The sequence below is a fragment of the Schistocerca nitens genome, chromosome 12 (assembly GCF_023898315.1).
Source record: "Schistocerca nitens isolate TAMUIC-IGC-003100 chromosome 12, iqSchNite1.1, whole genome shotgun sequence".
Classification (NCBI taxonomy): Eukaryota; Metazoa; Arthropoda; class Insecta; order Orthoptera; family Acrididae; genus Schistocerca; species Schistocerca nitens.
Window position 1 is genome coordinate 9,183,844 of NC_064625.1, and position 14,275 is coordinate 9,198,118.

Below are 14,275 nucleotides of genomic sequence, written 5' to 3' on the forward strand. Positions count from 1 at the left end.
ACTTTGAATTTCGCCGCGCTACACTCGTTCCCTGAGATAAAAAATATCTCGTCGCAGCAGTATGAGCGCACGACGGCATAGAAACTACTAAAATTGTTAACTTTTTTTTGTTTTTATTTATTCTGTTTCAATTGTCTCTTGTTAGCCGAAGCTGAAGGCAGACGTGATCTGATGCTGACGTAAAAAACTTAATGGCTAATCTTGATCTGATTGTAATGTGTAGGCATTGTGGAAGTTATTAAGAAATTCGGATGATGGAAGTAGCGAAGTGAATTAAATTGCATACAGTATCAAGATGATTTTAATTGGTATAAATTAGTGATTCCTGGACTATTGCAAGATTTCGGAGCAGTTTTTTTCATGCAGAAATGAAGGAGATATTTGAAGACCTGGACGCCGCCCGAAAGAAGACATGTTAATCTGGTAAAGGATGATCTCTCGTCTACGCCACTTCCCCCTGTCAGTTACATTCTGTTATTCTCTGTTTCTTTTCAATAACTTTTGTAGTGATAATTGGTTTAACTTTTGCTCAAAAACGCCACAAGGACCACCCCAACAATAGCTTTTCTGTTATTAATACAAAGTCCGATTTGCTTTTCATTCTTTCCCTTTTTCACGGTCTCTCTTCTCCCATTTTTTTTATTAACCACTAAAACTGGCTCCCGCGACAGGACGCAATTTTCGGATGTGTCGTTTTTGAGCAAATTTGAAACTTTAATTTGTATTTTTTCCCAACAGAGAATATCAAAAAATCCTGAACTTTAAATGGTAACTAAAACACCAACTTTATTGTACCTAAGCAAATGATACCACAATATTGTAAAGAATTTTTGTAACTAATTCAATCTGTTTTTCTTTTCATGGCATATATTGATGCAAAACTGTTATTTTGAGACCTTTTGGTGATTATCCGATGGAGATGTATTAAGAAAATCCATATTTTGACGAGTACGATTTACGCAAAAGTGATTGACCAGCCGCTGCAGGACAGAAAATTTAATGGTGAGTCACACAATTATGTTTCATTCAAGCATTCAATAGCCAACTGCAGAATCCATTTTTCCCTTTCCACACATCCTGTAGTTTTCTTCTTGAATTTTCCAAAATTATCTATCTCTATTGTAGTTTGTGGTAATTATAGTATTGTTGTAGCATATGAAGATCGTGAATTTGAGCGCCAAACAGTCATTTGTTACGAAAAATTTTGTCCGCCCTGCTGCATCTTTCTCAACCATTGTTTGCAATAGAGCAATCATTTACATTGATGAGAAAATATTTCATCCTAAATTTGAGTCAAATCTTTATTAATCAGACTTATATTATTCCCTTTTGACTTACTATTATACATCCTATTACAATGGAACGCGGTAAGGTAGAGATAGTTTCGGCAGATGAGTTAAGTGAAGTAGATTCATCTTTCAACCAACAAGAAAGTCCGCGTTTCCCTCCATGGACGAGTTCACAGATCAATGCAATGATTTTGCCTCAAACTCGCATCATTTGTGATAATACACAGATGGCGACTTTAAATGACGAAATGTGGAATGGACGCGAGACTAGACCGTCAGCGCCATTGTTAACATCAATGTCAGAACCGAATACGAGACAAATTCAGCAATGTGACACAAATCGGACACAGGAAACTGACAAACTGGACCGACTATTAGAGTTATTTGCAGACATGAAATGAGACGTTAGTCAGAAAATTGACATATTAAACCATACTATGACCGAAAATTTTGAACGGTCGACAAAACAAATGACAGAATTAAATAACACCACTCAACAGCTCAGCCAGCGATTTGAGACACTGTCCGATCGAGTCACTAAACAGGAAGAAACCTTGGTTACATTCACACACGAAACAAAAAACAATATCACCCGATGTGAGAATCAGTTAACACAAATAGTTAATGTGCAGCAGGAAGTGAACACTCGTGTGGAAGAGTTAACTCAGGCCCACACATCAGCTAGCTCCACCCAAGAAAAGCTGACTGAAGAAGTGGGAAATATTACCCAACAACTCACAATGGTAGTTCTCGAACAAACCCACCTCAAAGAAAAGATAGAAAAATTAGAAGACCAAGCGGACCTCGCGTCACTAAACAACGACACCAACATGGCGGAAAGAATTGTACATGAATGTAAATTGTGTGACGACTATCTGGACAAAAAAACTTGAAACAATTACACAGGACATACTTTCAAAAACAAAGACACATGTTAAAGACGAGACAAAATACATAGAAGACGAAGTGACAAAATTACGAGACAATGTTGTGCCGTGTTTGGGGATTGGTGCAAACGCATCGTCAGGAAACGACAAAACAGCTAAAACCATGGCTAATGACACAGACAGAACACCATTTGTGAAATCACCTATTTCCAATCAAAATTACAATGTGGAGCTTTCTTTTCCACCAAACGAGCAATATTACGGTACGACACCTAGAGTAGCAAGTGACACAAACTACGTCAATACAGTTATGCCAACCGGCATGGCCGATGACACGTTTGTAAGACATGGGTATTTCCAGGCATTTTCCAGCGAGGACAAGCACAAAGTCCACCCTATTGTGTTTATTAGATCATTTGACGGTGTTTTTCCACGTAGTTGGACGAGCAGCTAAGTGGGGTGCCGCTATGAAACGGCGGTGCCTTACGTTTGAACAGTTCGAACAAGCCTTCTTGGACGAATTCTGGTCCGAGAATGAGCAACAGAGTCTAAGGAGAGAAGTGTGCAACCCCGAGACCAATGACCCTAAAAAAGAGACATTAAGACAATACTTTGAGAGGTACCTAGACAAGACACTGTACTGGTCCAAACCAGCCGACTTGCCAGCGATAATTGACACTTTAAAGAGCCACTTACCCTTTCCATACCGAGACAGATTAATAGGAGTACCGAAGAATGACGTTAAGACTTTAAATTCGTAGATCAAATGGACGTAGTTTACAGAGGCGATTCACGCCATTCAAATTTTATTCATATTAGTAACCAAAATCAGCACCCACCCCAAAGGAACCGTAGTGACGGTGGTTGGTGGAACCATCCGTCCGCGCCGCGACACAATACGATGCCTGCGCGCGAAACATATTCAAATGGAAACGTGTATGACAGTAGGAACAACCGCAGATATTCGTGGAATAATAATAATAACAATAATTATCACCCATATCAAAATGGTAACTACAAGCAAAATGAAAATTACAGACAGTACAACAACAGCAACAACAATAGGAGACGTGAGAATAACCGGTACAACCCGGTCTACTTTGACAGGAACATGATATATAACAGACATAATTACCACCAAAACAATAACAATCCCAACAATCACCGACAGAATATGTGGAACACAGAAAATTCACGCATGACAAATCATAGCCCTCCACGGAATCCGCCGCCGTTCCCCGGTACAGTTATGCACTCCCCGCCACGAAGTAGCAATAACAATTGCGACGCGCCATCAGCTGACGCGTGGGCGTCAACCGGCCGGAATGTAAACATAGTGGAGCTGGTCAATGAACTCGGCCAAACACAGCAGACGACTGAAAACAGACGACGACCGAGCTAAGCGCTCGTGCTTCGGTCGTGAGGTGTTGTAAGAGCGCAACGGCTGAGACGGTTTGTTTCCTCAGGTACGACGACAAAATGACAGCAGAACAGGAATTAATAAACCTATCAGGTTGATGACCTTGTTCTTTTGCGTTCACGTCCCAAGTCTACAAAATTAAAACAACTGAACAGAAAATGGCAGCTATTATATTCAGGTCCTTTCAGAATAGCAAGCATACCTCACCCAGGTTGTTACTCCCTAGAATACCCGTTATCTCACAAGCCGAGGGGGCAGCATCCCCACAGACTTTTGAAACCCTTTGTGCACTAAAACAACATAATATAATGATAACTAAGTTGAAAATGAGCAAGTTGCTGTGAAAACGAGATCATAAATATTTGTATTGAATACACGAACATTAAGTTATTCAGCCTAAGAACACAAACATTCATTTATGGAAATTATATACTGCAGTTACACTTGTACACATAATTATGAAGAGAATGTAAACCCAGGTGAGTACACTTACTGAATGAGAAAAGATATTCATATAGGAATGAGGTCTACGCAGGTTACATTGGTTGTTAATTGTAAATTATAAGGTGAATCAACAACTAGTTAGTTATTTCAAGGCACTATAATGAGAGGAAATAATAGCTATTGAGATCGGTAATGACATAGGTATGTAGCAGAATGAATGAGGATGTAAGAATGAATGAGTTAATATTTAAGTTAATATAAGAAGGTAAGTTACTGTGAAGTAGTTGATGGAGACAAGAGATTATTTGAGGAAGATGATACTAGAGTTTTAAGAGAATGGAAGTGCCAAATGGCCCCACGTATGTGATATATTAATGTTTGATGAGGAATATGTTTAATGTATAAGAATATATATATTATGATGAATATGTGAGTAAGGAATGAGTGAGAATGTTTGGTAATATTGTGCTACATAGAGAAGTGAGTAAACAGTCTACATCTTTAAGATTACATAAGAATTTCAGTTTGAGAGAAAACATTTGTGATGAGTTAAAACACGTGAGTACAAGGCGTTAAAGGTGAATCTATTTACAGTGCCCTCGAAAATGAACGAATGCAAGAAAAGCAGAGTGAACATAATGATGATTATAGCTGTGGAAAGAAGTGTAATAAGAATGTAACTTGGAAACACGTTAGCCTTAATTTATTTCAGAAGTGTAACTTAGTAACCTTTCGTTAAGTTTTGTTAAGCCACTGTGTGGAAGAAAACATTTATAGTTAGTGTTCAGACAGGAGAATGATATTTTAAGGAACTTAAGTTGAAATATAGTTTTTTACACAGCCCTCATGTGAATACATTTGTATAGAAAAATTTTTTTTTTACACAAGACAGAAAACCCTGAGGAAGCAAAAGATAGAGTTATTAAGGCCGTTTTGTGATTCGTACAACACCTCCACTTTAACAAACAGATGACAAAATTACATCTACGTTGAAGACATTTGACTTTCAGGTAATGCAAGGTAAGTGCAAAGGAGCAGTGACCATCCGTGCAGCCGATGTCGAGCAACGGACAGTGAGAAAGAGGCATTTTACTGTCAATTATAATAATATGTTCTTTATTTATGATTTATAGATAGAAATGATATATATATACCATATACATGATGTCTAACCTTCATTAAAGTAGAAGAAAGTTCATGGTTGAACTCTTGAGAGGAAATTTTATATGTTGTTATATAATATACATTATGAGAGAGACAATCTCTGAGATACATTTTCCATTTGTGTAGACGGTATCCACAAGAAGTGGAGATATTGAGGATGTACTGAGCAGATATGCGATTCACTCATGCAAGAATTTGTTAAGGTATAATACGCTAAGTCATATGAACAATCACAACACAAACAGAGAATCTGTCATGATGTTACACTACACAGACTTGACGTACGGACACTTACATTTACCCATGATTTGGTAAATTGTAAGCACCTCCTTTCACACACCCCTTGAAGGTGATGCAAATGTTATAATGTATTGTGTTCTCTTTTTATGTATTAGCTGTAGGATTTGGTAGTTTATAGGTAGTGAATAGTTTCTTCCAGTCTATCTTTCTCCATTATCCTACCACCTCCTGCAGCTGGGTATTGTTTGTTTATGGAATGTAAGAATATATTGTGTGACAGTAAACTTTCAGGTATGAATTAAAAGAAATGAAGAAAATTGAGAATGGCATTACAAGCCTGGTCTACCACTAGCCAAGATATGGAATCAAAAGAAAGAGAGAAATAATAAATGAAGGAAAGCCCGTGCTTTTAAACATTAAGTCTTTTATCCCTTGGCACGCCCAAACCTGAATAAAAAATTAATACCCCAATAAAAGAAAGCCAATGGGACTTAGTATAATTTTTTTTAGTATAGATATTTCACATGCATATTCTTGTAAATTTATATGTATTTGTATATGTATAAAAACTTTGCATATTGTCAACATATTTTGAAATGTGACCACGAAATGTAAGCTTTCAGAATTAACGATGTAAACATGCTTGGACAAAGTGAGCTTTGTTAAAATGTAAATATGGCAAAAAAGTGTTGCAAACTGCGTTAGACAGTGAACGTTATAAAGGACGAATTTTGTGTTGTTTGTGAAACTTATGGTGCATAAACCAAATAACTGTTTGTAAATCGATATAAAGTGTAATTTACTTCGACGATAATGAGGATTTTCACACTGCAAATGAACATTTGTTGACAAGTGTAAACAATGTGGTGAAACACCTACCTTTGCGAACATTGACGCCGTTGTTCCTGGCCGGCCTTCAGATGCTTTGGAGACAATAAACTCAGCACCTGTCGTAGGCGATGTGGAGGCTAAAAACTACATCGACCATATATGCCCCGGGAACAATAGTCATGAAAACGCACAAGGACCTGGAGTGTTGTGTCGTAACAGAAGACATAGACATTGCTTCAGATCACGCACACGCTCAATCTTATGGTGTCACCGGACTTAACACGCCATTTATGCTGGAATAACAACTTGTAATGAACACTATGTGAAAGTGAATACTGTTCAAGACTGTCATAACACAGCGATTTTGAAACTGCCGCACGCGAAATTCAGTGATGCTACTGCGCATGCGCAAAGACTACGTGCTGCCAGAGATGCATTGGGAAACCAACGCTGGGAGCACACAACATTAACTGCGCTGGCGAGCAGCTTTTTCAAACAAACTGCATGTAAATATATATATTAATTGTGTACAAAGGATCCAAACTGTAGTAATTATATTTAGTTTATAGGTTTAGAAAGTAAGTGTTGGGAAAGATTATCCCCTATGGATGCACGTGGCTTTTCCAATGAAAATATGCATATATTGACTTTTAGGTTTACTAGCCTGCCACGCTAAATGTTTTAGCGTGACAGTCGAGGGGGCGATGTAGCGGGACTTTGAATTTCGCCGCGCTACACTCGTTCCCTCAGATAAAAAATATCTCGTCGCAGCGGTATGAGCGCTCGACGGCAGAGAAACTACTAAAATTGTTAACCTTTTTTTTTTTTTTTTAATTCCGTTTCAATTGTCTCTTGTTAGCCGAAGCTGAAGGCAGACGTGATCTGATGCTGACGTAAAAAACTTAATGGCTAATCTTGATCTGACTGTAATGTGTAGGCATTGTGGAAGTTATTAAGAAATTCGGATGATGGAAGTAGCGAAGTGAATTAAATTGCATACAGTATCAAGATGATTTTAATTGGTATAAATTAGTGATTCCTGGACTATTGCAAGATTTCGGAGCAGTTTTTTTCATGCAGAAATGAAGGAGATTTTTGAAGACCTGGACGCCGCCCGAAAGAAGACATGTTAATCTGGTAAAGGATGATCTCTCGTCTACGCCACTTCCCCCTGTCAGTTACATTCTGTTATTCTCTGTTTCTTTTCAATAACTTTTGTAGTGAAAATTGGTTTAACTTTTGCTCAAAAACGCCACAAGGACCACCCCAACAATAGCTTTTCCGAATAACGAAGTCCGATAGCTTTTCTGTTATTAATACAAAGCCCGATTTGCTTTTCATTCTTTCCCTTTTTCACGGTCTCTCTTCTTCCATTTTTTTTTTTTTTTTTATTAACCACTACAGCAGCTTCTTTCAGATATTACTTCATTGTAGATAACTGCATCATCTGCAAAAAGTGTGAGCTTACTGTAACTATTATCTGCAAGGTCATTAATATACAATGTGAACACCAAGGGTCCCAACACAATTCCCTGGGGCGCACCCAAAGTTACTTCTATATCTAGCGATGACTCTCCATCCGAGATACCACGTTGTGTCCTCCCTACCAAAAAGCCCTCAATCCAATCACAAATTTCACTCAATACCCCACACGATCGTACTTTTGACAATACGCATACGTGTGGTACTGAGTTAAATGCTTTTTAGAAATAAAGAAATACTACATCTTCATTACTGCCTCGGTCCTTAGCTTTCAGTGTGTCATGTGAGAAAAGTGTGAGTCGGGTTTTACACAAGCGATGTTTTCAGAATCCGTGCTGACTGGCGCGGAGATGGTCATTCTGTTCGAGATATCTTATTATGTCTGAGCTCAGACTGTTTTCTAAGATTCTACAACAAACAGATGTCAAGGATTTTGTACGGTAGTTTTGTGGATCATTTCTACTATCCTTCTTGTAGATGCGTATGACCGGTGTATTCTCCCAAGAAACAGAGCGCGGTTTCTTGTTTGAGGGAGCTATGACAGATTATAATTAGAAGAAGGGCCAACTCGACCACAAATTCAGTACCGAAGCTAACAGCGATCCCATTGGACCCTGGAGCTTTTTTCCAATTTTAATGATTTCAGCTGTTTCTCAACGCATCTCACGCTGTTATCTATTTCACTCATTTTTTCAGTGGTACAAGATAACACTGGAGCAATACTCCTGAGTTTTCCTTTGTAAAGGAACATTTAAAAAATAGTTAAGCATTTTTGCTTCTGTTTTAGTACCCTTAATTTCAATTCATGCCTGATCCACAAGTGACTTGATGCTAACTTTGGTGCCAATAACAGCCTTTACATATAACTGCACTTTCTTTGGTCTTTCAGAGCTCCTTCAACACCATTTTGCTACAGCAGCCACTGAAAGCTTCACACGTTGTCCTCGGGACAGAGAAACATGTCGCATTTGGTGCCTCTTTGTCTATAGCCTTATACTTTGTGTTAAATCTATTATGCAGTATACTTTACAGTGACTTTATACCTTTCGTGGAGGGTTCCTCTCATCATGAATGGTTCTGATGAGTACCTATCTATCCACAGCAAGGTAAACTACTTTTTAAAACTTGAGCCATACCTCCTCTACATGCTCCAGTCCTGAGCTAAAAGTTTCTCCATTGAGATATAACTGTACAGCCGTTTTTTATCTAGTTTACTGAACATATACATCTTTCAACTTGCTTTAGTTGCCCTTATCAAAGTATGATTATCTCAAATCGTTGTCACAACCAACTCACGGTCATTGATACGAGTTTTGATGTGCACATCCTTAAAGAGATGAGGTCTAATATATTACCATAATGAGAGAGGTTCCTTAGTACGTGTTCTAGGTAGTTTTCAGAGAAGTCACTTAGTAATGTTTCACAGGATGTCTTGTCACAATCACCATTGACAAAACTGCCCCCCCCCCCCCCCCAATTGATCATTGGATGATTAAAGTCTCCACCAACAATTACATTATCTTTGAAGGACTCGTATACGGGTGAACTGCCTTTTCTACGATATTTTCGGTTACGTCAGAAGGAGAGTTTGATGGTCGACAGAAGAATCCTGTTATAATTTAAGCCCACCCCTTATACTGAGTTCTGCCCAAACAATCTCATATGCAGCTTCAATTTCTATCTCAGTGGATTTGAGTTTCTTGTCTACTGCAACGAATACACCACCTCCATTTTCCATTAGCCCAGCTTTCTATACAAGCATCATTGTATGTGCTTCACTACTTTTCAAGAGTCTCTCAAAATCAGGGATGTAGTCACCAAGTATAATGATATATACCTTCCTAAAACTAAGCATTCCAACTTTTCAGTAACATATTTCAAATTACCTAAAAATAATAATCTTAAGCACTAATTAAATTTAAAGTTCAGAGCAATTGCAAATTTCATCATAATCATTGTTAGATTCCAAGCTTTTACTACATATTCAATTACTTTAATTTTTCTGTACAATATGACATCCATTACTGGATAATTAACCCACTAATTAATAATTTCATCTAATTAATGCTAACTGGTAATACGGTGCTCCTACAAGTAAACAAGGGCATTCACACTGTGCAGGAATGATAGTGCCCATATATTTTTTTTAAATTTCTGACCACCAGTATTTCTTTGAGCCAGAATCACATTAGTTCTTGTGGTCGATCTAAAAAAGTAAAATCCAGCCTTTCAAAGCATGATGCAGTTTATTCTTATGCCTGTCTGTAAGCAGCTGGACCACACCAAAAATTAGCAGTTTGCAGCTAGACAGCTCACGAGTGAGACCTGGGTCAGGTGCACTCTCAGTGTTGGCTGACAGCACAGTTGTGCACTTTTTGTATGCACAGTAATTCAAATTAGGGAATACTTTATTAAAATTGTGGTTAGCAAGAGACTGCAATTTCACTGTCATCAAAACAAGTTACACTCCTGGAAATGGAAAAAAGAACACATTCACACCGGTGTGTCAGACCCACCATACTTGCTCCGGACACTGCGAGAGGGCTGTACAAGCAATGATCACACGCACGGCACAGCGGACACACCAGGACCCGTGGTGTTGGCCGTCGAATGGCGCTAGCTGCGCAGCATTTGTGCACCGCCGCCGTCAGTGTCAGCCAGTTTGCCGTGGCATACGGAGCTCCATCGCAGTCTTTAACACTGGTAGCATGCCGCGACAGCGTGGACGTGAACCGTATGTGCAGTTGACGGACTTTGAGCGAGGGCGTATAGTGGGCATGCGGGAGGCCGGGTGGACGTACCGCCGAATTGCTCAACACGTGGGGCGTGAGGTCTCCACAGTACACCGATGTTGTCGCCAGTGGTCGGCGGAAGGTGCACGTGCCCGTCGACCTGGGACCGGACCGCAGCGACGCACGGATGCACGCCAAGACCGAAGGATCCTACGCAGTGCCATAGGGGACCGCACCGCCACTTCCCAGCAAATTATGGACACTGTTGCTCCTGGGGTATCGGCGAGGACCATTCGCAACCGTCTCCATGAAGCTGGGCTACGGTCCCGCACACCGTTAGGCCGTCTTCCGCTCACGCCCCAACATCGTGCAGCCCGCCTCCAGTGGTGTCGCGACAGGCGTGAATGGAGGGACGAATGGAGACGTGTCGTCTTCAGCGATGAGAGTCGCTTCTGCCTTGGTGCCAATGATGGTCGTATGCGTGTTTGGCGCCGTGCAGGTGAGCGCCACAATCAGGACTGCATACGACCGAGGCACACAGGGCCAACACCCGGCATCATGGTGTGGGGAGCGATCTCCTACACTGGCCGTACACCACTGGTGATCGTCGAGGGACACTGAATAGTGCACGGTACATCCAAACCGTCATCGAACCCATCGTTCTACCATTCCTAGACCGGCAAGGGAACTTGCTGTTCCAACAGGACAATGGGCGTCCGCATGTATCCCGTGCCACCCAACGTGCTCTAGAAGGTGTAAGTCAACTACCCTGGCCAGCAAGATCTCCGGATCTGTCCCCCATTGAGCATGTTTGGGACTGGATGAAGCGTCGTCTCACGCGGTCTGCACGTCCAGCACGAACGCTGGTCCAACTGAGGCGCCAGGTGGAAATGGCATGGCAAGCCGTTCCACAGGACTACATCCAGCATCTCTACGATCGTCTCCATGGGAGAATAGCAGCCTGCATTGCTGCGAAAGGTGGATATACACTGTACTAGTGCCGACATTGTGCATGCTCTGTTGCCTGTGTCTATGTGCCTGTGGTTCTGTCAGTGTGATCATGTGATGTATCTGACCCCAGGAATGTGTCAATAAAGTTTCCCCTTCCTGGGACAATGAATTCACGGTGTTCTTATTTCAATTTCCAGGAGTGTATTTTTAGATACTGTGAAGCTCTTTATGGACTAGATTAACTGAACTACCAAAGTGTAATCCACTCTAATAAATTACTATGGGACAGTGCTGAGTCCAAACTGTAATTTTACGCCGCCCCCCCCCCCCCCTTTTGCCACAATAGAACAATCAGCGGCGCCACTATGAATGTACGTGCTGATCTATTTCTATGCGCTATCAAAACTGTTCAAGGTTACTATTAATATATCTTAGTGGAGAATTGAGGTGTCATGTACGTATTTAAATGAGCACCATTCCATACTTGTTTAAACTTTCAGCTTTGCGGTGACTGAGAGTGACTACTGAGACACTATGAGAATGAGGTTAGTACTGCTGCAACGCTAATATAGAGATTTGTGCTCCTTAATTAATGCTGAAAGTTTGGCTTTTCTCTAAGGTTTTAAAAATTTTTTCTGTCCATTTCTACACAATAGTCCCAAGTTTTTCTGCTGTAGTCATAGAGGAGAAGTGATCGCCAAACAAAACACTGAATTCAGAAAAATGAAACGTTGTCTGTGATTGTTGTTTGACAATACTTGTCACTTTGCAACACATATTCACAGTGTAGTGTGTATGAATGATAAATAAATCACTGGCAGCTTTAAATTCAATGTTTTATTTTTTCGATTTGTTCATTCGGGCACCTTCCAAAAGCAGCATCACAGATTGAATAGTTTTTTCTTGGAGTTTCCTTGCTAGCCTGAAAGTCCTGTTTTGTGCAAGAAATGTTGTGAAGTTTCTGTAGAGTCAGTTTTCTTTATACTATTCTTAATAACTCAGAAATTGCTGTCTACTAATACATTTATCTGTATTGTCAATGAAATATTTATCGAGTGCATTTTACTTGTTCTGCTTTGAGGCAGGTGTTCAAGTCCTGTTGGACTCAACATTGTGTCCATCAATTTTCTGTGACCACATATCACGGTTAAACTGCAAGGTAATGATGCGTGCTACTTCACCTTACCAAACGCGCGCGCAGGTGTGTGTGTGTGTGTGTGGGGGGGGGGGGGGATGCTTCTACCTATTCAGTGTATTATCTTACACATGAGGTTTAATAGCAATTCCTCCAAAACGTTTTGGAATCATTACAGATGTTACAGCAATTGAGACGGTTGAGGATTGTTGCTTATTATGACAGCCTGACTTTCATCTCTAGATGGATGTAAGTGTGATTCTCTTGTGATGGAACAAGCAAAATAAGTTATGGTGCAGATGCATGATGATGTTGTTGATGATGATGATGATAGAACTTTACATAGCTCTGCAGGACTGATGCTGTTAGATGCTATTTTTCACCAGTTTTGTCAGTTCTTACAGCATCAACCAGCTGTTAGTACATTATATTGGAAGAAAGAACCAAAGCACTCTGATGGATTTCTTAATTTTTCATACAGCAAAAGATTCAATTTAAGGAGGTTTTTTATCATATTCATACTCTATCATTAATCAATAAATACAATATTGAATAAAAAGAATGGACTCTTCATTTTTGACACTTTCTTTGAATAATGTTGTTATTTGGGGGACCATAAGTGTAATTTACAAGTGCAGGACTGTAAAGCTCACGTTTAGCTGGTTTCCAGCACATGACAGCTTGTGATCAAAGAATAGTTTTTATCATCTAAAGATGCAGATTTACATTGTGGTCATCCATTCAGTGTAAATAAGGTGAACGCCATATTAAAAATAACCTCAATAAAGGACAAATTATGCGAGTCCCCAGAGATTTGTTAAAAAGGGGTTTTACTGCAGTACACTTTGGGCAAAGTGTTCAACTGTGAGAGCAGTTCCTCCATTTGATACGAGAATTAGCAGTGCACTTACCTTGCGCGGCCTCTTCTTCGGGGTTGTCGAAGCTTCCTTGCCCTGGCTCTGACGGCGCTTCTGCTGGTATTGGCGCCTTTTTAACTTCTTCAACTCTGCGAGATATGAGAAACACTGTGAGCTCAGAAAATGTGACAGTCTGGACGCAGTAATTACTCAAATCGAGTTACGTCATAGGTTTGAAATACACGACAGCAGAAGATATTTGGTAAATTAATATTACTGACGTAAACCGGTCACACCATTTGTCTGTCTGCGAAAGGGGTTCAGTTAGCTAATCACTTCTTGTGATAGGCAGATAACTGGAAATTGGTGACATATAACTAATGTCCTTGCAGAATTACCAAACAGCTCATCCAAAAATGCTGCCAGTTAATACTTTCTCCCCAGTAGCATGCTGCTAACTAATACTTTCTCCCCAGTAGCGCAAAAATAATGAGTCGTCAATGGACTTGTCGTGAATGACACTGACGACTGTTTCGATCTATTTTAAGGTTTCTCTGTGACCGATGAATGACAGCTGCAAAATCTACACGCAGAACAGACGCGTTACCCAGTGTACAGAAAAGCCTCGCAAAAACCCTGGACAGAAAACTCCGAAGTCTGAGGTGCTAGCCCGTCACGCAAGGATCCTCACGGTAAGTAAGAGTGAACTGTCTAGCCCGATTTGACATCCGAAGTCTGTGCAAAGTAGCGCCACATTTTTGAACCTCGCGTCCACACTGTCTCTGTTAAAACCGAACAAAATGAGATTGCGGATATTACGAACAATGAATCGAGTAGAAACTT

The 14,275-nt window shown here is 40.2% G+C and overlaps 1 protein-coding gene across 1 annotated transcript in view; it reads right to left on the bottom strand.

Annotated features, from left to right (window-relative positions):
• The window catches only part of LOC126215310 (histone-lysine N-methyltransferase 2D-like), a 459,193-nt gene that overhangs the window by 90,904 nt on the left and 354,014 nt on the right, over nt 1-14,275 (bottom strand). Inside the window, exon 61 of the mRNA XM_049941991.1 lies at nt 13,487-13,581. Within this exon, the coding sequence (XP_049797948.1) occupies nt 13,487-13,581 (95 nt within the window). The remainder of the gene's footprint in view (nt 1-13,486; nt 13,582-14,275) is intronic.